At 43.2% G+C, this 23,400-nt stretch overlaps 2 protein-coding genes across 5 annotated transcripts in view; one reads left to right on the plus strand and one right to left on the minus strand.

Annotated features, from left to right (window-relative positions):
* The window catches only part of sipa1l3 (signal-induced proliferation-associated 1 like 3), a 63,726-nt gene extending 47,310 nt beyond the window's left edge, over positions 1–16,416 (minus strand). For 3 of the 4 annotated variants that reach the window (XM_068711520.1, XM_068711521.1, XM_068711517.1), the window contains exon 1: positions 16,301–16,416. The gene's annotated coding sequence lies outside the window, so the exon portion shown is untranslated. The remainder of the gene's footprint in view (positions 1–16,300) is intronic. The other variant, XM_068711519.1, reaches the window with a different exon arrangement.
* A 2,002-nt stretch (positions 16,417–18,418) lies between these two features.
* Positions 18,419–23,400, plus strand: part of map3k10 (mitogen-activated protein kinase kinase kinase 10) — a 29,916-nt gene continuing 24,934 nt past the window's right edge. The window contains exon 1 of the mRNA XM_068711522.1: positions 18,419–21,269. Coding sequence (XP_068567623.1) covers positions 20,267–21,269 — 1,003 coding nt within the window. The 5' untranslated portion in view covers positions 18,419–20,266. The remainder of the gene's footprint in view (positions 21,270–23,400) is intronic.

A 23,400-nucleotide genomic window follows, 5' to 3' on the forward strand; every position in this document is an offset into this window, starting at 1 on the left:
CCCACTAACCACTTAGTGCTGTGGTTTTGCTCTGATGCTTTTTATAAACACAGACCTGGAGAACATGGGGAACAGGTGTCACACACATACTCAGTGGCAGCTGTAGGAGTGTTAACACTGGAGCTGAGAACTCTGAGAGAAACTCTGACTATTTTAGTTTGTTCTCCTGCCCGTGGCGAGGCATTCACTGAGGCAAATATTGACGGAGGGCTGGCTTGGGCCCTGCCTCTGTGCTCCACCGCATCACCTTGGACTCAGCGTAGCAGCATGCCCTTAACCTTAACCACAACACTCGTTTGTTACTCAATTAAAAAAAAAGGGAACTTTTTCTCTTGTTCCCGATAAGACTGTCAGTTCCACATTTCTTTGAAAAAAGGCTTATTGTCGTCACAAATGAGGAAGGTTAAAGCAGTGATTCAAACAGTGATGAGTTGGAACAGGCGAGTAATTTCTGATAAGCTGCTACCAGCTTGTCTCTAAATTGACTCATACAGGATTAGAATCCAGGACCAGTGACTTGGCAGATGTACGCTTTACCGACCGTGTTAAACTGGTGCTGGTCTGTATAACTGTATCCTGCAAAGGTGCATGCTGTAATGTATTTATTCTTTGGGGACAAGTGGACCAACTGACAGTAAACCTGATGAGGTGCTGCCTACCGAGACTTCTGCGGTTATGGGTTTTTAAATGTTTCTTTCAATGTGGGAACGTTGAATAGTTTGGTATGTAGGGAAATACCTGCGAGTTTGATGGGAAGATCAACACCCCTCTTGTATATGCCATTCAATATGAAGTGGACGCAGCAGTTGGCTTGGTTTCACATGAAAGTGAAAAGTTAAGACTTTGTGGTATTAAGAAGGTTTATGTGCAGGACTATCACGTGACTTCCTGAGTCTGCCTGCTTATCTACGACACATGAACCACGACAAACTACATGGTTTACACTTACGATTTTGTACGGAAAGAACATAAATATATAACATGTTAATGAGTGAGCTTTAGAGATACCGGTAGATTAATTTTGTGACCTTTGGACAGAGCCAGGCTAGCCACTTGTTTCCTGGTTTTGTGCTGTGCTAAGCTGCACAGCACACTATTAGTCATTTCAGCAGAGATAATGTAGTCTTGAGAGGACAAAGATCTTTTATGAGATGGTAATAAGAAGTCTTCATGGCTGCCCAAGCTCATCAGAGCTGTTATGCAGTGTTGGACTACACAAGTTGGAGTTCTTCCATGGCTAAGCAGCTTGGACTTGGCCAAAACTTGCATACAAAAACACAAACACAACCCCTTTTAGATCACATCACTCATTGTGTCTCATCAGTGTGCTTTTCTCCCCACCCTTCTTAAGCAACTATGTGATACTCTGTATAAAAAGCCCAATTTGTTCAGCACCCCAGCCTGCGCTCCCCTTCACACAGACTCTTCAGTCAGCGCTCCCTTTCATTGCTAGAATCAGCCTTTGTTAATTATAAATCTCACCCTCTCCTCTTCCCTGAGCAGGCACCGGGAGGAAAGTGCCCAGAGTGAGTGCATGAGATGAGGGTATTAAGAGAGGTATAAGAGGGAGAAAGAGGTGAGACCAAAATGATTTGAAGGAAGATGTCAAAATGACGGATATGAGAAGGGACGCAGAGAGGAGAGAGAGTTTGTTTTGGGGAAAGAGGGATAAAATAAGGACCGGGTAGCAAATGAGGAAGCGTGGCTGACCCTGATTCTGCCATGACTCCACTCTGCTAGGAGGAGGAGGAGGAGGGGGGGGGGGGGGGCCAGACGTAAACCTACAGTGACAGGGCTGCTGCAACAACGCACCCCCCACCACTGAATCAGCCTTGTTCCTCCTCCATCCCCGATCTTCCACTTGCACAAAAGAGGGAAACTTCTTCAAATGTGTGGATATCCACTACGTTGTGAAAGCACAAGTAAACTGATCTAAAACTCAAGAACATTTAGCCACACTTAAACGCTTTGTGCACAATTTGGCTTCATTAATGGTGTGGTCTGCATTTCTCTTTGCAACCCATCCGTGCATGTGAAAATGGGAGAGAGAAGCCTGCACATAAAGAATGCAAGGAACGTGGCGTTATGAGCCCATTTTATTAGGAGTGGGAGCCCCCGCATAGTGTGGGGAAAACAGGCACGTGATGCTGGATGTAAGCTGGGAGGAGAGGGACTCAAACTGGACTGTAGTCCAGAAGCCAGCCCAGCACAAACCAGTCTGGGGGGGGGGGGGGGTAAACAAGCCTGTCTGGCGGGCTGTGAGCGCTAGAAGGGCCAACAGGGAAGCTCACTTCAAACCACAGCAGGGTTACTTCACTGGTGTGTTTATGAGCAGTGAACTGCCTGACAACTTACACACACACACACACACACACACACACACACACACACACACACACACACACACACACACACACACACACACACACACACACACACACACAAACTCATTTCAAGATGGACGGATCCACACTCATGTGCATTCACTTATAAGACAAATAAAAACGTGGTGGTACAAATAATCGTAAATTGTAAATGGAGGATAAAAAAAAAACAACCTCACACAGATAATATTTCTAGGCGGTAAGACAAGAGAGCGGCCACAAGCAACAAACTATCAGCTCACTCTGGGAAGAGGATTAAAAGCTCTAAGCTCACCGTTTTGGCAGGAGACCCTGAGATGGTGTGCTAAGTGGGTTAAAGCACACCCCGATTCTCCTAATCGCTCCGTCCTCCTCCCCTCCTCCTCCTCCTCCTCCTCTCTCCTTCAATCTGTCTGCCACCACCAGCTGAGGGGAGCAATTTCAAGTCCCACAGAATATTTGGAGTTGCCTATGTAGAGGGAGTTAGATTAAATTGAAAAATGCGTACACGCAACTTCATCCGGACACAAGCATGCATTTGAATGACTTGGAGGTCTTCCTTGCCCAGAAAGGGATGCATCTTTGTTTTACAAGGGTCTGCTGCTCTTCCTCTCACACCTACTGTAATCAGCCTCTCCTTGTGAGGGCCAATCCTTAGTGTGTGTGTAGAGCTACAACTTTACATCTGTTGAATTGTTTTTTTATTGATCTGTGTGCACTCTGTTTGCTCTTACAAAAAAGAATGCATCTTGAGTCCACACTGGATCCCTAGCCAACATGCACACACACACACACACACACACACACACACGCATAAACACATACACCCCCCCACATCTCACACACCATCACTATCCAGACACTGTGGTAACACGAGTCTATGGTGAAACTGTAGAGGTGTAGCTCCGCTGCAGCACCGTCCCAGACCCCAGAGAGACCAGACACTGTTTGCCTGCGGGACTTTGACTAGCGAGAGCAAACAGAGAACGGTACAGTCGGCCCATTGAGACCGAGCTGAAACACACAGAGCCGCACAAAGTACTGTACAAACTGAGAAACTGTGAGAAAAGAGAAACAAACAATGAGGCCAGCAAGCCAGGGAAGTAAAACAGAGCAAATAGCACCAGACATAAATCTCAAATACGGTATATTTGGTAAAAAAGCACATACAAAACACAGAAGATGGCGCCACAGACAGCGGCTCTCTGGTACTTTCTCTGTTTTTGTGGACACATACTTGACCAATAAAGGTGATTCTAACAAGTATAAGAGGCTCCTATGCGCTTGGCACACAAATTAAACCTTTTATCTACACCTTTCCCTCCATCTGTGAGTAATGGACGGGGCACTTTCAAAACTAAAAAGATTTGAGATCCCTTTTAATCCATCTCCACTCAGCACCAGTGGGAGTAGTTGCTCAAGAAACTCATCTTACACAATATGAATTAAATACCACTGCTTTTGTGTCTCTGATTGGCAGAATACTGAGCCTCCTAAAGTAAAAGGAAGAAGGCCCGCCCACCTCTACTCTCTGGATTAGGGCTCAGATTCTGCAGGTTAGAGTCAATCTGGGAATTGTGAATAGTTGGATATCTCACTCTAAATGTGGTCTTGTGATGAGATGTGCAGAAAAATGACAATAATTATTTCATAAAATGTGTGTCGCAGTTTTTTTAAATATACTTATTTACTTTTTTTCTGACATTGAATCCATTTAGCCCTTATTTTGATGCATTTGTGTATTTTGTTGAGATGTTCCCAGTTTGACATGCTGGGTTTCTTATTGCTTGATTAAAATGAAAATCAGCAAAATAAAATGTCCCAAAACATCTATGCATGCACATGTAAATGCTTCACACACACACACACACACACACACACACACACACACACAGATAAATGTCTACAAAGTAAGAGGCAGGAGGTGAGCACAGGTGAACACAGCCTATTCAGAAGATATTATAAAGAGGGGTTTGTCTCGACTGAAAGAGGATTACTGGGGAAAGGTGTGGCTCCTTTTAACTCACAGTAGCATTGTGTGTGTGTGTGTGTGTGTGTGTGTGTGTGTGTGTGTCCCAACTAGCCAATATGAACACCCCATTATGAACACAGGATGTGGCTGAAGCTCTTTCAGCACCTCCCCTTCAGAATCCAGAAGGTCCACCTAGATTTACTCTAAAAGCCGTTCCCCTCTAAACCAGCATATGGTTCCAATGCTGAAGCAGCGGCGATAATCCACGCATGCTTGTTGGTTTCAGGTTGCCGTATCAATCAACACAGTGGAGGCGAGGGGGAGTTTACTCGTCAATAGAGATCTCAGCCCCTCAAAACTATCTCAGGCATCTGACCCTGCAGCAGTATCTCTGATGTGGAATCTGGCCAGTAATAACAGCAGAGCAGAAGGTGTGTCTGTTCCAACCAGCCTCAAAAAAAAGAAAACTCCAACAGAGGGATTGTACTACCACATCACCCTCACTTTGTTCCTTTAACCTTGGCGACTGTCTGCCCGGCTGCCACTTTACTCATTCTTCACCCTGCGTTCCAGAGGCATCACTGTTAGTGCGGAGCGCTGTCACAACAAGCTAGATCCCTCCAGAAGTCACCTCTCTTTTTCTCTGTGTTTGGTTTAAAGTGTGGCGTGAGTCCAGGGTGTGGTTCTACAGCCATGCGTGAGAGCACGCATGGCTGTAGAACCACACTGAGCTGCACATGTGCACACAACAGCATACACTGGCCTGTTTGTTTCCCAAGCGCAGACAGTTGTGAAAACATTTGACTAATGACAAAACGTTTAGAGAAACGGTGGAGAGAGGGGAAGAGGAGAGTTTAAAAGATAGAATTTGACATTTAAAAGAAATTTATATTCACTTTTTTGCTGAGAGTTAAGGCAAGAAGTTCAATGCCACTTTGTGTCTGTGGATTAACTTTCAAGTTCTGGCACATAACCCTCAGGTAAAACCACAGCTTGCCATTTTCACATTTTGGTTTCAATACAGATCAAACAAACGAGATGCAGCATGTTAGATGTTAGTTAGAGAGCTGATGAGGTGATGGTAGATGGGACAGACCCAGGCTAGCTGTTTCCAGTCTTTATCTTGAGTTAAGCACATCCTTTCTCAAGGTTCATATTTTACACAAGAATGGTATCAATCTTCTCATCCAACAATAAGTGAATAAGTGCATTTCCCAAAAATGTTGATTATTCCTTTATGAACTGTGTAGAGGGAAAAAAAAAATCCATAGCCTAGAGGCTCCCCACAGGGCTGCCAACATTTCTGTCAGATCCAGACGTGGGAACCACCGGAAAAGCACAGCCCTCTGTGGACAAACGTACACGCGAGTGTGTACATGCACATCAGGGGGGGCGAAGGGAGGGGGGGCCTCTGCAGTAGTTGGTTGCATGTCAGAAATGTGCTTAATGGACGCAGCCATGTATGAGCTGAGGTGTTTGGGCTGAGAGCAGTGACAAGAGTTCACGAGGTGGCCTAAGTGCATGTCTGAGGCGGAGGACAAGGGAGACGGTGTGGGTGTTTGTGTGTCTTTGGGCAACAAAGTGGGTCAAGAGTTTCATCCAGAGGAAGATAGCAGTGACCTTCAGCGCGCGCACAGGCACATGCACATGCGCGCACACACACACACACACACACACACACACACACACACACACACACACACACACACACACACACACACACACACACACACACACACCTGGTAGCTGCAGCAGAAACAGAAACAAAGGGGGTTGTATCACATTCGAACACTTTTTATCGTCACTCACTTCAACTTGTTTTTTTTCTCAGTCTTTATCTTTTGTGATTATCATTATTATTCTCAGGTAGAGCCTCTCCTCACACACTGACCCAGACAGTTTTATTTAAATCAGAGCTCGGCTACAGAGGTCTTGGGGAAAAAGGGAGAAAGAAAAGGGAGGAGAAATTGAGGAGGCGAAAGAGGAGATGGGAGCACATGGGCTGGCTTTCTTACACCAACAGGCCTCCCTTTTAGCCTCTCCTTGTCTGCGGGCTCCTTTCCCTCCTCCCTTGCCAAGTCACGTCTCTCCCTCTGAGTTATCAGCTCATCCGTCTCCTTCTCTCCCACGATGATAACAGGCTCTACTGTTGTGTGCAGAAACACCCAAACTGTCACTTCCCCACCCCCCCACTGCTCTCTGGCCTACTCCTATGGGACAGTTAACAAGGCCGTCACTGCTGTACACACTCCTAACAAAGCACTGAGGAACAGTTATGCCGCATTTCATCGGCTCAGCTTGCTTAGAACCTCGACGGAGGTGGTGACAAAAAAGTACCATGAACCGGGTACTATCCACAACTTTTGCTAATGGAAAACCCAAAAAAGGGTGAGTCGAGTTGAGTAGTCGGGTTGTACCATGCAGTGGAAATGCAGCATTAGCATCACTCTCTCTGCTGGCTAATAGCCAAGGTAGGTTTATTTATATAGCACACTTTAGCAACAAGGCAACTCAGAATGCTTTATATAAAACACCAATTGCATCAAAACAAAGACAGCAAATAGTGTCCCCTATTACTTACAGCAATGCAGTTGGTGCAGGATCTGAAAACATCTGGGCAGCAGTCAACTGTGCTGAGTGGAGTCACTAAAAACAGCCAAAGAGCTGAGCATCACAATGCAAGTGTTTCAAAGGGTGGCATCAGCCGGGCTAATTACTATTTAATCAAGCACTTAAATAAACAGCACTGGAAGGCATACAAGTTCTCACGTGTAGTAGCACAGTTTCTCAGGCTCAGCAAAAACAAAAAGCTAAAATGGATAAGATATATGTGTACGGTACTAGAGTTTAGTTAGATGTCTGCTCCTCTCAACTGCTTTGTGTGACTTAACGCTGGATTGATTTGAAATGTGTTTTACAGAAATATAGTTATTATTAACATATCATATTGGCATGCTACATTAAAGATACTCAATATCATAGCATTGAGCTGAGATGGAGGAAAACTTCTGACCAGTATAGTTATTAAGCCCCCCCCAAAAAAAAACAAAAAAACAAAATGCATTGTACATAATGTTTCTCTGAAATCCCCTCATGTCCCACTCACAGAGCTGATTTCACATATTGCCCGGTCTCATCGACGGCAAACACATTACCCTCCATGTGCAGAGCAGAGGAAATAGCCTGCAAACAGCCTCCATCCCCGGTATCAAATCTCATTTGGAAATGAGGAGGAAAGAAATGCACATTTGGATACAGTACCATAAAAAACTGGGCCGAGAGGCATTCGTGGAATGAACAAGTTATACTCAATTAGCATTAAAACAATGGCTCCACAGTCAGCAGTCATGAGATGAGAGCTGTGAAGAGGCAGAGGGACACCGTATAAGTGTGTGTGTGCTTCCCTCTCTGCACACATGTACACAAAGTGAGGGAAAAGAAAGAAAACTGACTTTTTATGTGGCTTCATAAAACATTTTACAATGAGACAAAAGAAAGAAAAAAACAAAAACTAAAACCATCTTTGAAACTCACCCATTCCCACCCAGACACATAACCACACACTCATACATGAGACTGTGTGTTTGGCTGTTTGTGTTTTAAACAGACGAGCATGTCGCTAAAAGCAAAACATCCTGAGGGGGGAAACATGCAAATCTATCTACAAGTTTCCTGATGGTGTTTGGTGTTACGCCCTTTCTCCAACCGTTTTTTTTCCCTTTCTTTTTCCCCAACAGCAGTTGGAGGTGAGCCAATACTTAACCATCCCAACGATGAATGTGCAAAGACAAAGTCCAGGATATAAGCTGCATGCCAGAGACAAATATTGTTCACATTTTTGTGAGCTGGGAAGAAATGTTTTTACTCATGTCCTGTGAACTGGTCATTCGTCTTTGTGACTGATCTCTGCAGTGTACGGCCACTCACCCCCCCCCCATGACTATGGTCTGATTCATAGCAACACTCATCTCCACCACACATTTGCATCCTCCTCAGTACGGACTCACTTCCTGCAGCACAGAGAGCCAGAAGGAGCACAGAGGACAGCAAGCGCCTCCAAATAAAATACAGATGGAATTTCACATGAGGTGTCCGGAGGCTACAAAGATGCTTTTATTTCTCTACAGAAGGAAATGAAATCTTTTACGATGAAGAATTGATTCATTGTTCAGATGTAGTGGGCTGGGTCATTACAGTCGTTTGTTGATCCAGTGATTCAGGCCATTGACTGAAATGAAGGGCTTTTAAACTTTCTCATTCACATTCCTGGATCAACGATTTCAAACGTTCTTTTATTCTAATATAAAAATCTATCAGTTGAAAAACAACCTTATCCGTCTGTTGGCTGCCTTTCTCACTTCATTGTGTGTCTTTATTCCTCTACAGGTCCTGTAAAGTAAGCCTATGTGTGTGTTTATGGTCCCTGGTATGATGTTAGGATGTCAACTTGGGCTCTTTAATGATCACAATTTTAGAAGAAGTACTTTAATTCCTGTCATTAAACAGACAAAATTAATAATCAGATTAATTCAACATTAAATAATAATTCGTTGTAGTCCTAGTGTGATCATATGGTCGACGTAACACAGAAATTAGGGAAGCTAATCAATCAAGTTATCAATTAATCTGACAATTGTTTTTCGATTTTGATTTACTTGTTTATTCTGTAAAAAAGTCAGAAAGTAGTGAACACATGCTCGTGATTTCTTAGAGCCTGAGGTGACGTCTTTAAGTCTTGTTTTATACGATGGTCATAAACAATGGTCAAAAACCCAAAGATATTCAGTTAACAATAATATATGACAAAAAAAAACAATTAAGGCTTTTCCTTGAAAACAATCACTGAAAAGATGATCACCTCTAACTGTAGCTTGGCCTTTACATTCTTTGCTGCAGCTCAGAGTCAAATGAATAGCGAGATAGTGAGCTCATGCCTTCTTCGACAGTTGTGTGATGGTCAAGCTCATCTGTGTGTGTGTGTGGGGCACACAAGGTTAATTCACTCCTCCTCACTCCATTAAAAGCAGATGGAGACAGAATCAGCTGTTTCTTTATCCCGTCATGCAGGATTTCCTCTTTCCAGAACATCTCTGCTATGTTGGTGTGTGACAGAGCTCTTTGTGTATGCGCGCGCGCGCGCACCCACCCACCCACCCACACACCCACCCACACACCCACCCACCCACCCACACACCCCCCCACACCCCCCCCCCCCCCCACACCCCCCCCCCCCCCCCCCCCCCACACACACACACACACACACACACACACACACACACACACACACACACACACACACACACACACACACACACCCCCACCCACACAGATATGAAGCAGGTGCAACAACACACTCTTTGCCTTAAAGAAGCAGACAAACTCAACTCCCTAGACACAAGAAACAAGAAGTCAAAGGACTAAAGGCAATAAAGACATTACAGAGAGAAAGGCGTCTGCTGCTCCTCTTAGCTCCATTACAATTCATATTAATGGTTGTGTTTCTGAATGCTTTGCAAAGCCTGTTCCCTGGAGATCAAATGCATGATTTGCACTTCTATCATCCACTGTCTCTCAAAGCACAGCACTGAAACTCCATTAACAACATCAGTCCCCTTTGAAAGAGGAACACAGGCCAGAGAGAAACATAATAAAGGGTGGGAGAGTAACAGATAAGAGCCCTTTATGTTACAGATTCAGCACTGCTCACAGACTAAGCCGGCCTACAGACAGTCATCCCGGCGGTTCCTACTCCTTATGGCCTTGGATTCAGTGTGAGAATTGAGATAGAACCCAAACAGTCACGTCTGGTTTTCTGTGAAAACTTTCTCCTGTATTTCAATAAACACAGATCAAAGTGTATACTCGTCACCTGACAGGGCCGAGTATACAGGCTCTTTGTTAAGTGAACACCGATTCGTAAATCTGAGTGGCCTCCACTTGAAATTACTAAATGGACAGCAATGCATAAATCACTCTTTATGTACAGCACTTTGTCAGGCTGTCTGAATGATTTGTAGCAAATGTAGACACCCAGTAACCCCAGACGAAATTTCAGTGTTGAGTCCAATAACCCTGTTTAAGTGTGCTGTGGATGGATGGCGAGGCATTCCCTCTCACTCTCTCCTCTCTGCTACCAGCGCTGACCAGGCCGACCTGTGGCAAGAGAGGCCTCCTCAACATCTGTGTTTATCCTCTCGCTAAAAACCAGCAGGCTATATTTACCCCGGTCAAACATACCCAGAGCAGAGAGGAGTAGAAAGACGTAGCCTGTGACACCTACGCCGTCGTAGCTACCCTCTGTAAGAGATGGAAACGACACACTGTCAGCGCTATTAGGCAAATGCGAGCACATTTTAGGACATTTACTCGCAGAACTGTGATTTTATGATTCATCCTCTTCCCCGAGAAGAAGACACAGATTGGTAAACAACACCTCGAGGCGATCTGACCTCTGCAGGAGTGAGATGAAAAAAAGGAAAGAGGAGGGAGGCTTTATAGATCAACTGCCTACCTAGCAAGTGTTTTATAGCTGCACAGGAGGCCATAAAGCACAGACTCATTTCAGGAAACATTGGTGTGCTTCTCTTTCTGTAGATCTCTGACCTCTTGATACTGACACACACGCTAACTTATGGATAAGACCCTCAGGAGAGGCACATACATCAAAGAGAGTGGGGGATTTGCATTACTGTTTGTGGTCTGATGCTATTTCATCTTAAACTGTAACACCTGCACTCTGACTCATACATGTATGATGCAGGGCTGCTGGACACACCTTCAACCTGTGTTTGACCCATTTTACATTAGACTGCTGTTACAGTTTAATCCCTTGAATAGGAGTAAAAAAAAAAAAAAAACTCCCGCACACTGTCTCAGGTACTGCTAGCATTTATTAATTTATGATGTTTAAACATGATGGAATCCACTTTTTGATAATGCATTTCAGCATTTGGGGCTTTAATCTTTCATTTTATAGGCATCTACTCATTTAATGTAAGCATTTAGGGACACATACATGGTTTTACTATAAAATTTGAATTGTCTAGCTCCATATATGGTATTGGTGATGGTCATAAATCGATGTTGGTGTTGATGCCTTCCTACCGCACATGGGGAATGTAATGTGTGACTAGTTGCAGACTTGCAGCCACTCCCTGTTTAAGATGGCTTCTTATTGTCACAAAACATTTGCCTGATGATGGTCCAGCACTGATACTTATAAATATAAATAAATGGTGTTGTTTTTTGCCAGTTAGACAGAGTGCAGGAGTTTGTTTGCAACTTTTAAACAAGAATCACAATATATACATAACTGTATATAGATGTTGAGTAAATTATAATTCACCCAGCATCTATGTATATACTTGTAGTGTATATATATATATATATATATATATATATATATATATATATATATATATATATATATATATATATATATATATATATATATATATATATATATATATATATATATATATATATATATATATATATAAGGGAAGTTTTCTAATGCTTGTTCATAGAACTGATGAAGGAAATGTGGACTGAATTGTCCAACAGTAAACAGTTTGGAAGAGTGCTTTCAGTTTTATTCAAGTTGCACCTGTTGCACATTCAGGTTTGCAGAGATATTTTTCAGTGATTTGAGGCCATTCCTGTGCACAGACTAGTCGATCACAATAGGGCTACATTGGTAACAGCTAAACCCCATAATTACATAGATCTACACTACATGAAATAATTATCAAATCAAAATCTTCAAATCCATGCTGAGTGTCGCCCACACACAATGCACTCTCTTCTGTTTCTGTGCTGCTGTCTCTCAATCTCTTTCTTGTGGATACAATTTTGTTTGCATATTATGTGAATATGATATAGTGTCATGTAACTTTCATTTTAGTCCAATACTTTTTGACTATTTTGATTGATTTCAATTTTGCTGTGTTTTTTTAAATGTAATGCATTTATTAACTTACAAAAAACACTTTTAATAGTTGGTTGAAATAAACCTGCTATACACATAATAATATAATAAATAAATAATATATTTAGTTTTTAGTCTGAGATCATTCTGTATATGCATCCAAGAGGTAGCTGTGTGAATTGAGTTGGATTACTAAATCAAAGTGACAACACTGACTATTTATCATAGCATACTATATATATATATATATATATATATATATATATATAGTATAGACTAGTATTTGGAGATTATGTGACAGGTTTAAGGAGGGCATGGTCATCTCCAGGATAGTTTTTATCGTTTTTTTATTGATCATATACATAATATGATCAATTAAATTTGTCAACTTAAATAGAAACACCTGTTCACCACAAGAACAAGAACAGTGAAGAGGCTGTGATGCAGGTGTGATGACACGTGCTGCTGAGCCACTCAGATTAACCACTGACATGAGTTGAACTACAAATGCATCACATTGTTGGTTTAAAAAAAACAAACATTAGAAAGGGAGAGCAGTTTGAGGTATACTTCAATAGCTAAAATCTATCAGCTATAATCTATAAGTGTGAAAACACACACTTATGCACACACACACATGCAGCCATCACTGTGCACCCTGAAACCGACCAGATGGGATATTTAGGTATCGTCCACCCTCTTTGACCTATCAGGATACACCCCATGATAGTGATGGATGCTGTTTGAGTGAGTGTGTGCATGTGTGTGTGTGTGTTCTTCTGCATACCGTGAAAACACACAGTTGTTCATTTCTTTTAACCCTTATTTAACTAAGATGCCCCTGAGGATTAAATAGAAACCTGGCAAGAGGCTTTTCGTTTCAAAATGACAAACAGCAGGAGGGCTGCCAATGTGTCGCGGTTAAGAAAGGAGAACTTTTAACCAGAGCTGGTGCCAAAACAAAATCTTTTTGCTGCCTTAAAAACATCACAGAACATTTTTTTTATTGTTCGTCCAACAGAAGACATGTGTGTGAGTTCTTTAAAACCCTTGTCAAGAATAAAAGAAGAGGGAAAAACCAACAACTGATGAGTCACCACTACCAAGATACGGTGATTCAACTTCATGTTTACAGGCGAAATAACTCAGGTGGCCCACGTTCAGCTCTGTTTGAAGACGGGATCCTTTGTTCCCGCAGCTGTTTGCAATGAAACGCTGAAATAAGTAGCACAAAATATGAGATGCTCCTCAAGATCACAGACTTGTTATCTGGTACCCAACGGAGCTGACTACAAGCCGACCGCCGGAGGTGCTTTACAACTATGTGACGTGGGACCAACGTTATGAAGTGAGCGTAGATTAGCATGGATAATGTGATATCGTAAATACCAAAACAAAAAATACAGATATTCTGGACAGAAGTTTCCAAAACTGTGTAGTATTGGAAGTGAAACATACTCTGGAGAAAATCTAAGGCATGATTAGAAAGGGGAAGTTTAACTTGATTGTCTAAGTTTCAGAATTACACAGTTTCCCAACCAAAACTAAAACATTATGTATTGTAAATACCTTAGATTTTGTCATTTAGCCTTCCGACCACTCAAAGCGCTTTAACACTACATGTCATTCACCCGTTCACACACTGATGGCAGGCTACCATGCAAGGTGCCACAATCCATCACGACTAACTAAGCATCCGGTAGCAATTTGGGTTTAAGTGTCTTGCCCAAGGACACATCGCCATGGACTGGAGGAGATGGGGATCAAACCGCCAACCAGTAGGGGAAGCTCACATGCACTAACATGCACTAAAATCATGCACTAACAGCATGCACAGCCAACCCAGCTAAGTAACAACACAGAGTGGAAGAGTGACTTCATGCTCTGCTCAGGTAGACATTACTTCACTATATCTTTGGACAGCACACAGTAGTTTGTTGCTATACTAATGTACAGATGGTTAAATACAGCTCCTTTAATGACAATTAATTTTTACGTTGTCATTTCAAGGGCTTCGTTATTGTTGGCCCCTTGCCTTAACTATGACGTGTAAAAAAGCCCTATTACTAAGTAACTATAGCAGCATCACATCCAACTGTATTAAGTGGATTTAAGGAGTTTAACTATAAAACTTAGATAGTTATTGCTTGTAAAGATTCTAACTCCGATGAATCTCCACCACAGTCTGAACTTCCTGATCTGATCTGCAGGTTTGCTTTATCTCTTGGAAGTCACATGTATTCTATACATCCATCAAAAAAATGCTTGCAGGGACATGCTGACGTAATAAATCATACTGAATTACATGAGTGCTGCAGCTTCTTCTTCAACTATCAATTTATGGAATTGTTCACTTTGTCAGACAGGTAGAAGGTTACGAAAGAAGACAAGAATGAAGGAGCAAATAAAGTAATGGTTCTGAGCAGTAAGGCAGCCTCGTGGATGTAGAATGTTTAAAACTCTACGGTCTCACAAGAGCAGTGCATTTGATCCAAGTGTCATTACTGACATTCTTTGAATTTTCCGCTAAAATCACACAACACTGGAGTTGCACAAACTGATAAGTTCCCAGGCCGTGAAAGCAAGTGAGTCTGCTCAGTTGTGCCTTTGATATGGAACATTTTCAAGCAACCATTACAATCATGGAAATGTCTTCCTGTAAACTATAAACAGAGAGCATTTAAAAGACTTCTGCAGTCTGGTGCATTGCCTTTGATCAAGGAAATTAGGATTTATCATAAGGAGAATCGTGCCATTACTATTCAACATTAACGACACAGTTCAGAAATATATATTTCTGAATCTGATTTTCTCTAAGGAAAATGACATGCAGGACTTCCCCCATTGTGCTGACAGCTCAGCTGCTGTTATGGGAGGCTCAGCAATAGGATAACCAGGGTAAGGCATTAGGGCATCATTCTCACATTTTTCCCGGTAATAATTATTCCATTAGTTCCAGAAGGGAGGCAACCAGAGTAAATGTTGGCCGGAATATGTGCAGTGCTGCCATGCTCTGCTGCTCGTCCACGACAGATCCATCATGCTGATACTCGACGTGTCGTTTCCTGAGGGCTGGGAAATACAGCAGCAACAAGGGGGGATCTCTATGAGAGGGAGGCATCATCACCTCTCCATTCTGCGTACACGCTCGACTGCACGCACACACACACCACCACCACCACACACTCACTCTCTCTCTCTCTCTCTCTCTCTCTCTCTCTCTCTCTCTCTCTCTCTCTCTCTCTCTCTGACTCTGACACACACACACACACACGCACACAGTGCAAACTCACTGTCTTTTGACATCTGAACAAAGTCTGCATGTTCAACCACGATCAGTTCTCCTTTATGACCACATTTAAAACATTAAACCAGTGGCATTTATAACTACTTCAACACTCCTACAAAAATAAAATTGCAAGTGTAACCCGTGGACTGTATAGAAGGTGTAACCGTACAGCCAACTATATCCCTCGCAGCTCATTTTGAAACAAATCTCCAGCCAACAACAACTTCCGATTGCAGCACAACTACTCGAGATTCAGAGCTCGTCCAGACTAACTAGCTGGCTAGCTCTGTTGCTCCCAAACAAAGCTCCCATTGTCTGGAACTTGTAGTCTTAACGTTTTCTCTTGGCCCTCACAACTGTGATTAACTCAGGTACAGAAAAACTACAAATCCAAAGTCTGTACGGTGCTGTGGGCATGCGCACTGGGACCTTAATGAGCAGGAAGGTTGTAGAATATTTCGTAGTTAATGAATTGTTTCGGGTAGCGGTGTGTTTGAGGCTAAAGACCCACTCTGTTGAATGGCCCGGAGGTCGGAGTGAAGTGTTGAGCCGGTGTGGACGGTTTCCGGTGGTGCTCGGACTACCGGTAGTAAAGACTAACGTAGTAACGAGCTCGTCCTCTGCATTCACTGAAGTTGGTCTGCTCGGCAGCCTCTCGGTGTTTGCTCTGCTCACTTTTCCAGCGCTTTGAATGTGTCGCCCTGTTTCAGCTCAAACTGTTCTGAGAAAACCAAAAAAAGAGTACACACCTTACCGTACGCTGTTCCGGCGTTTCGGCTCGGCTCCTTATTCCGTTTTAAAATAAATCTCCAGGCATTGTGGAAACACTCGTTGCGGCCGACGGTCGACTGGCTGTTCACCCAGCGAGACGGTTGCCAAGAATGCTCAACCGAAACCACCCGCACACTCACTGCGCATGCGCAGCTCCGGTTGTGCGCAACCTACTGATAGTAACACACAGGGGGCAGCACGTTACTACCACTCTGTGGACCTCTGGACACCACAGACTGTACATAGGAACATGTGTGTGGACACCATAGACTGTACATAAGAACATGTGTGTGGACACCATAGACTGTACATAGGAACATGTGTTTGGACACCATAGATAGACTGTACATACATTGGAACATGTGTGTGGACACTATAGATAGACTGTACATAAGAACATGTGTGTGGACACCATAGACTGTACATAGGAACATGTGTGTGGACACCATAGATAGACTGTACATACATTGGAACATGTGTGTGGACACCATAGATAGACTGTACATAAGAACATGTGGCTGTGTCATGAAAATATGAGCAATTAACTGTGAATATTAGAAACTACATCTGAGCGTAAATACATGGAAATAATACTAGAGAAGCGTTCTGTAGATGTAGCATGCTGCATGGTCGCAGTTTGATTATGCATCGCACACAAATTAGTCAACAGCACAACCTTGTGGTTGCTTAACAAAATCAGTCCTCTGATATCAGAATCAACTTTATTAGCCATGTTCGAGTACACACACACGGAATGTGACTTCGGTTATCCGTTGCTCTCATGTACTTACACAGAAATAGACATAGTCAGGTAAACATAAACATTACATACATATATATATATATATATATATATATATATATATATATATATATATATATATATATATATATATATATATATATATATATATATATATATATATATATATATACAAATTAAGATATATAGCATACATATGAAGATACAATGACAGACAACATACGATGTCTTGATGAGTCAAACTATACATTTTATGTCTAACTAACGTTTTATAAATGGTAGTTTAGCTTACAGAGACAGTCAGCCTTTTTTGGAGGAGTAAACTGTATCTGATCTGTGGTCTTATAGGCAACAATGCAGTCAGTCTGATCAGCTGTAACACCAGACCAAAGCCTACAACCTACCTATCCTGATGTCTGCAGCTCCGGCAGCTGTCTCTACACCTGTTAATAATGTGATAGCAGTAATTATAGTGATTTCTCCAAATTAAAAATAACAAAAGGTGGAACAATGGCAAAACATTGTTGAAACCTTATTTACTGCTTGGATGAAGAGAACTAGAGAACTAAGTTTGACTCAAATGATACTGAAAACGCAAAAGACACTGAACCTCCACTAAATGCTTTGTGTTTCATCATTAGGCACCAGGGGTCAGTGTAGCTTAAATTATTGTGGGTGGGAATACTACTTCTACAATTGTAATTTGTATTTTTCCGAGGAACACACAATCCTATGCATATCAGTACAATTTATGACATTATATGTATCCGCTCCTTGCATAAAGTAAAAACCCTGAGGGAGCATAATTGCAGTAAAGGTGCATGTGAAGCTCCAGCGTATAGAATCTTAGATCCACTGTTCTTCCGTTATTTGCCTCAAACTGTCAAAGTGTCCTTGAGCAACATACTGAAATCCCTGCAAGCTGGGGCTGTTGCTCTTTAGCTGACCTTCGACCACGTACATTTTCCAGTGAGAATGAATCACTCTATCATTGTATTACATTATCACTATCAATTGTATGTATTGCTCATAGGGCAATGCACTGTAGTGTAGAATAAAACCAACTATATTTATTAATATTATGTACTTTGACGACAAGTCTTTCCCTTATGATTGCAACATCGCTAATTATTTAGCCAAATGCGCGGCAAGAAAGATGTAGGTCAGCAGGAGATCCCTCAGGTACTACATTACCCACAGTGCAACAGCACTCGCTAACCACCAGCACAGTCTAGTCTCGCTCCAACCATCAGACCGTCCTCTTCTCCGCCCTGCACGCCGAGCTGCACCCTGATCTGCGCACACGTGATGGGAGTATATACGCACACAACCTACGCGCCTCCACCATCGCTATGTTTTGTAGATCGGTGACAGAGGGAGCGCTTGTTCTCACGTATATGTGGACGGCGCCCCGGTGTATTCGGATGCAAAGTTAGCCCACAGACTGACAGCTCGGTGCTCGAGATGTCACGTCTCTTTGGAGGAACAGTCTGTTTGAACACGACGGACCTCCGGACAGCCGGATGAGCAGCACCAACACGGAGTCCCGGGGGCGTTTTTTAGTTTCTCGCCAAATTGGGTTAGTGACCTGTACGGTCCCTCTTTACTCGGATGTAACCACACGCCCATGCGACGATATCGGTGGATCTTGCAGCCAGTGTCCAGGTTAGGTTACAGTAAACGCTAATTGTTTACGTATTAAAGTAGGGCTGTTTGGGGCGAAATATGTCAACTGGGGCTGGATAAAACATAATAACAAATAACCGTTTCTATTAATATAATTACTTTTATTATTGTCGATATTATTATGCTATATTATTATTATTAAGATGGAGGATCGGTATATTTATAAGGGAATCATGGAGCCTATTGTAGGCTAATGCTGCAATGCCACCATGCAAACCATCGTTGACATTATTCTCCACTTTGCTGCCGCTGTGTGATGGTTTCTGTCATTCCTAAAGAAGTCGAGGACATTTAAAACCTTCGCTACGAGACTATCGATTGACGATCCGAAACTGCCATGCGTGCTCTTTGGGCAACAGGACATAATCGCTGGCATCCGTTTACTGTCTCCAGCGAAGAAGAGTTTCTTTTCTCACTGAGGACTCGTCACCATCTCAAATGTAGCCCGGCAGAGGCGACTGAACCAGGCCGCTGCACAGAGACGGAGGCCGGTTTGTTGTGCTCACACTTGGCCGGATGCTGAACACGGTGCCACTTTACAGCTCTTGTATTGAATAAATGCCGCCGGCTTGTTTCTGTAATTCCCCCAGCTGTCTTAAAATGGACGGGCTCTTTTTTATAAAGGCTATTCATGGACGTTGAACCGGCTCATGCATGTAGGATTCAGCCTGGACCGCGGATATTTCAAAACGCAGTGTGGAAGAGAAAACAGCCCGTGTTCATGGAGATGGCTGGCGGGGGAGGTGCATCTACACCGGGCTACATGAGGAATATCGAGGACGCTTGCTCAGAGGATTTCTCTCAGCTCAAACACAGACTGATGTCTTTATTGGCAGCCTAAATAGTCCATATTCCATACTAAGACCCTCAGAGTCAAGACACCAGTCCTCAATGGGCTGATATTAACTTCAGAAGAGGTTATGTGTTTATCAGGGCAAATTATTTAAAAGTATAAATCATGAACCCAGATTCGGTTTTGGTTTAGTTTGGATGAACTCTGCTTAATTGTAACAGCAATTGTAGGACACTTATAATAAGTATGTAACTGTTTTATTAATTAATAAAGGCAGCAATTGAGAGACCAGAATCCACCCACTGATCAGGAATCAGACTGATGGCATCTGCCTGAAGGATTTCATCAGAAACTGCTGTTTCTTAGATAAACAAATACTCACATCTCCTGTGTGAGCCTGTGGCAGCTTTCCAAAAGAAACAATATTGGAAACAATCAATTATGTTATGGGCGGGGGTTAAACTCATGGAGTGTCATTGTTTGACCTGATGTACATTGTCCCTGAGTGAACTTGCCTTTGGGAATACATGTTACTTACACACTGCCTAGCAACAGCACAGCAGCAACCGGTGACAGGATTTGGCACAGTTTCAACAGCGAGATGTGGTGATGGGGGAGAGCAGTTGCAGCTCTCTGATCCTCTGATCCCCTCACCCCCCCACTGCTGGTGGAGGACGTCTCGTCTCTGTCAATGGGCCATGTATGGATTTTGTGCTTGAGTTGACCGAGGGCAGGCCTACAGCGTCAAACAGCAGTCAGGCTACCATGAACCCATACGGCAGAGCGAGCGGCACAGCAGCCCCCCTGTCTTGCACCAGCTGTGGGGGCTGCTGCACACCGCCTCCCCCTTGCCTAATCCCGCCTGGGCCCCCCTCATCTACTACCTCTTCCTCCTCCATGCCCCCGAATATGACCCCGCCTCCGCCGATGTGCCCTGCCCCGGTAGTGCAGGTGGAGAATGGCAGCAGCTGGAACTCCTCCACCATCTCCTCCTCTGGCTCCCCAGACTCCCACCCTGGTCACCGCTGTGGCGCCAACAACCCCAATCCCTTCTGGACAGCAGTGTTCGACTATGAGGCCACAGCAGATGAGGAGTTAACCCTGCGGCGTGGGGATCTCCTTGAGGTTCTCTCCAAAGACTCCAAAGTGTCTGGGGATGAGGGTTGGTGGACAGGCAAGATCCAGGACAAGGTGGGTATCTTTCCATGTAACTACGTCACAAGGGGGGACGCCGCCAACTACCAGCAGCTGACCGCAGGAGGGCTGGTGGCAGGCGGGGTGGGTGAGTGCCCCTTGGAAATAGACTTCACAGAACTGCACCTGGATGAGGTGATTGGAGCCGGTGGGTTTGGGAAGGTGTACAAAGGAGTATGGCGGAGAGAGGAAGTAGCAGTAAAGGCCGCCAGGCAAGACCCCGATGAGGATATTAGTGCCACAGCAGAGAGTGTGCGGCAGGAGGCCAGGCTGTTCTGGATGCTCCGGCACCCCAACATAATATCTCTGCGTGGCGTCTGCCTGCGGGAGCCCAACCTGTGCTTGGTGATGGAGTACGCCAGAGGGGGGGCTCTGAACCGAGCGCTCGCTGGAAAGAAGGTTCCCCCGAGGGTTCTAGTGAACTGGGCGGTCCAGGTTGCCACAGGGATGGACTACCTGCACAACCAGGCATTCGTATCTATCATCCACAGAGACCTAAAGTCCAGCAATAGTAAGTACTGCAAAACAAGTGAGGCTTATCATCAGAGAGACTCTTCATCAGTGGATGGAGTTTGCTCGGTTTTAATGGAGATGTTTCAGCCATTATCGTGGGACCTAAAATGTTATAACAGGTGTTATTTACAGGTTGAAGAGCATAACCCTACTATCATATGACCAAAATGTGGCCAAAGGCGCTATAATATTTACACTAAGTAGACTAAGATATTCTTTGTCACTGTATAATTTCCAGTGTCCATAATGAACCTAAAGCTCATCTGCTGTATGTATCATCTAACTCACAGCTGAGAGGCTCAACACCAGGTGCATATGTGAGGCAGCACATATCTAAAGTAGCAGCACAACAAATACACAAAACACAGCTCCCCTGTGAACGCACCTAGCTAAAAAATATTGCAGTCTAATGCAACAGTCCTGTAATATATTATATTTTCATTAAGGTTATAATGTTCAGTTTTTGTTGAAACAGGTTTAAAGAGGTGTTGATTCAACTTTAAGGTCATATTGAAGAATGTTTGAGCTGCTGAATTATAATGTGTTCAACATTATAATTCAGCAGCTCAAACTACATTCTGAAACAAACTAAAGCTGTGTTTAATATATGGTCTATCTTCAATTATATTATGGAAAGCTCCAGAAAAAAGTATTTTTCTTAAAAAACTGAACATGGAAGGAAGGATATATCTATATTACAGTGTATTTTCCCCTGTCCATGTGTTCTTAACACATGAGATGAACAACACTATTTTGTTGCTTTGAGAGTGATATTGACAGGAGGGAATTTTAGGCTAATGTCATCACAACATGTTGCCCATAGTAGCAATGCATCTGTTGGGAGACCAGCTTGGCTACATATGAAGATCGATACCACGTCCATGTCTATATGGTAAATATGAAGCTATAGCCAGGAGGCAGTTAGCTTGGCTTAGCTTAGCACAAGGACAACAGAAACGGAGGGAAACAGCTAGCGTGGCTCTGTCCAAAGGTACTCAAATTACCTGCACCTCTAAAACTCACTAATCAACACGTTTCAACTTGTTTGTTTAGTCCGTACAAAAACTGAAGTTAGTGTGAAATCAAAATTCATGTTTTACAGACAGATATAAACCGGACTATTTCTTGTCCGGGTGCTTTGAGTCTGCTTCAGAGATGCTGGTAGAAGATTTTGTTTGGACAGAGTCAGACTAGCTGTTTCCTCCTGTGTCCAGTCTTTGTGCTAAGCTAAGCTAACTCCTACAGTATATTCTCCTGACTTAAACAGTATTGATCTTCTCATTTCTCATTATCATCACCTTCAGCCGAGATCAATTATTTTACAGTACTTAAAAACAGGACACAAATATGAAATAAGAGAAATACTTATACAAGTAACAAAGTAGCCACTGAGAAAGAGGATAAGGTGATATGTTGTTGTATTAACTAACTAATCTAAAATTTACATTGACGTGTAATATTTGACTGGCCTTTATTAAATCCACCAGGACAAATAAGTGGAAATATACAAATGTGCAAACAGTCATTCCGCCTTCTCGTAATCATTTCATGACTTTACAGAAACGTGATTATCAAGTGTTGTCATTGAATATTAACATACAGATGATTTTTTCTGGGAGTCAATGCTGGATGAGAAAGTTAAATTGAACCCAGCAGGAAGGCCTAAGTCCTGGAGAGCTGGTCTCCTTCTGCCATCTTTTCCCTGTCATCTCTCTCTGCACCTCCTCCTGCTCCTCATCCTCCTCCTCTCTCCTCCCCTCCTCAAGGAGAGCAGTTCTGCTCTGCAACTCACTGGGCTATTTTTGGTCCTTTGTGCTACTTGCTGTTTAAAGACGCAGTTGCAGTTGTTGGTGCATCAAAGACATAACACACAGCGAGCATCTAAGTGCATTTTATGTGTGTGTGTGTGTGTGTGTGTGTGTGTGTGTGTGTGTGTGTGTGTGTGTGTGTGTGTGTGTGTGTGTGTGTGTGTGTGTGTATACGTATACGTGGAGGTCAGACTGCATGTGTTTATCCCAAGTGACATGAGTGATTGGGGAGGGAGTGTACAAATATGGGTGGAGTGTGCGGGATGCTGACTAAAGGCCTTTTAAAGAGGGAGACATGCAGAAAGTAAGTGAAGCTTGAAC

This window comes from Cebidichthys violaceus, unplaced genomic scaffold (genome assembly GCF_023349555.1).
Source record: "Cebidichthys violaceus isolate CVI_PGR_0920_01 unplaced genomic scaffold, fCebVio1.0.p SCAF_1, whole genome shotgun sequence".
Taxonomy (NCBI): Eukaryota; Metazoa; Chordata; class Actinopteri; order Perciformes; family Stichaeidae; genus Cebidichthys; species Cebidichthys violaceus.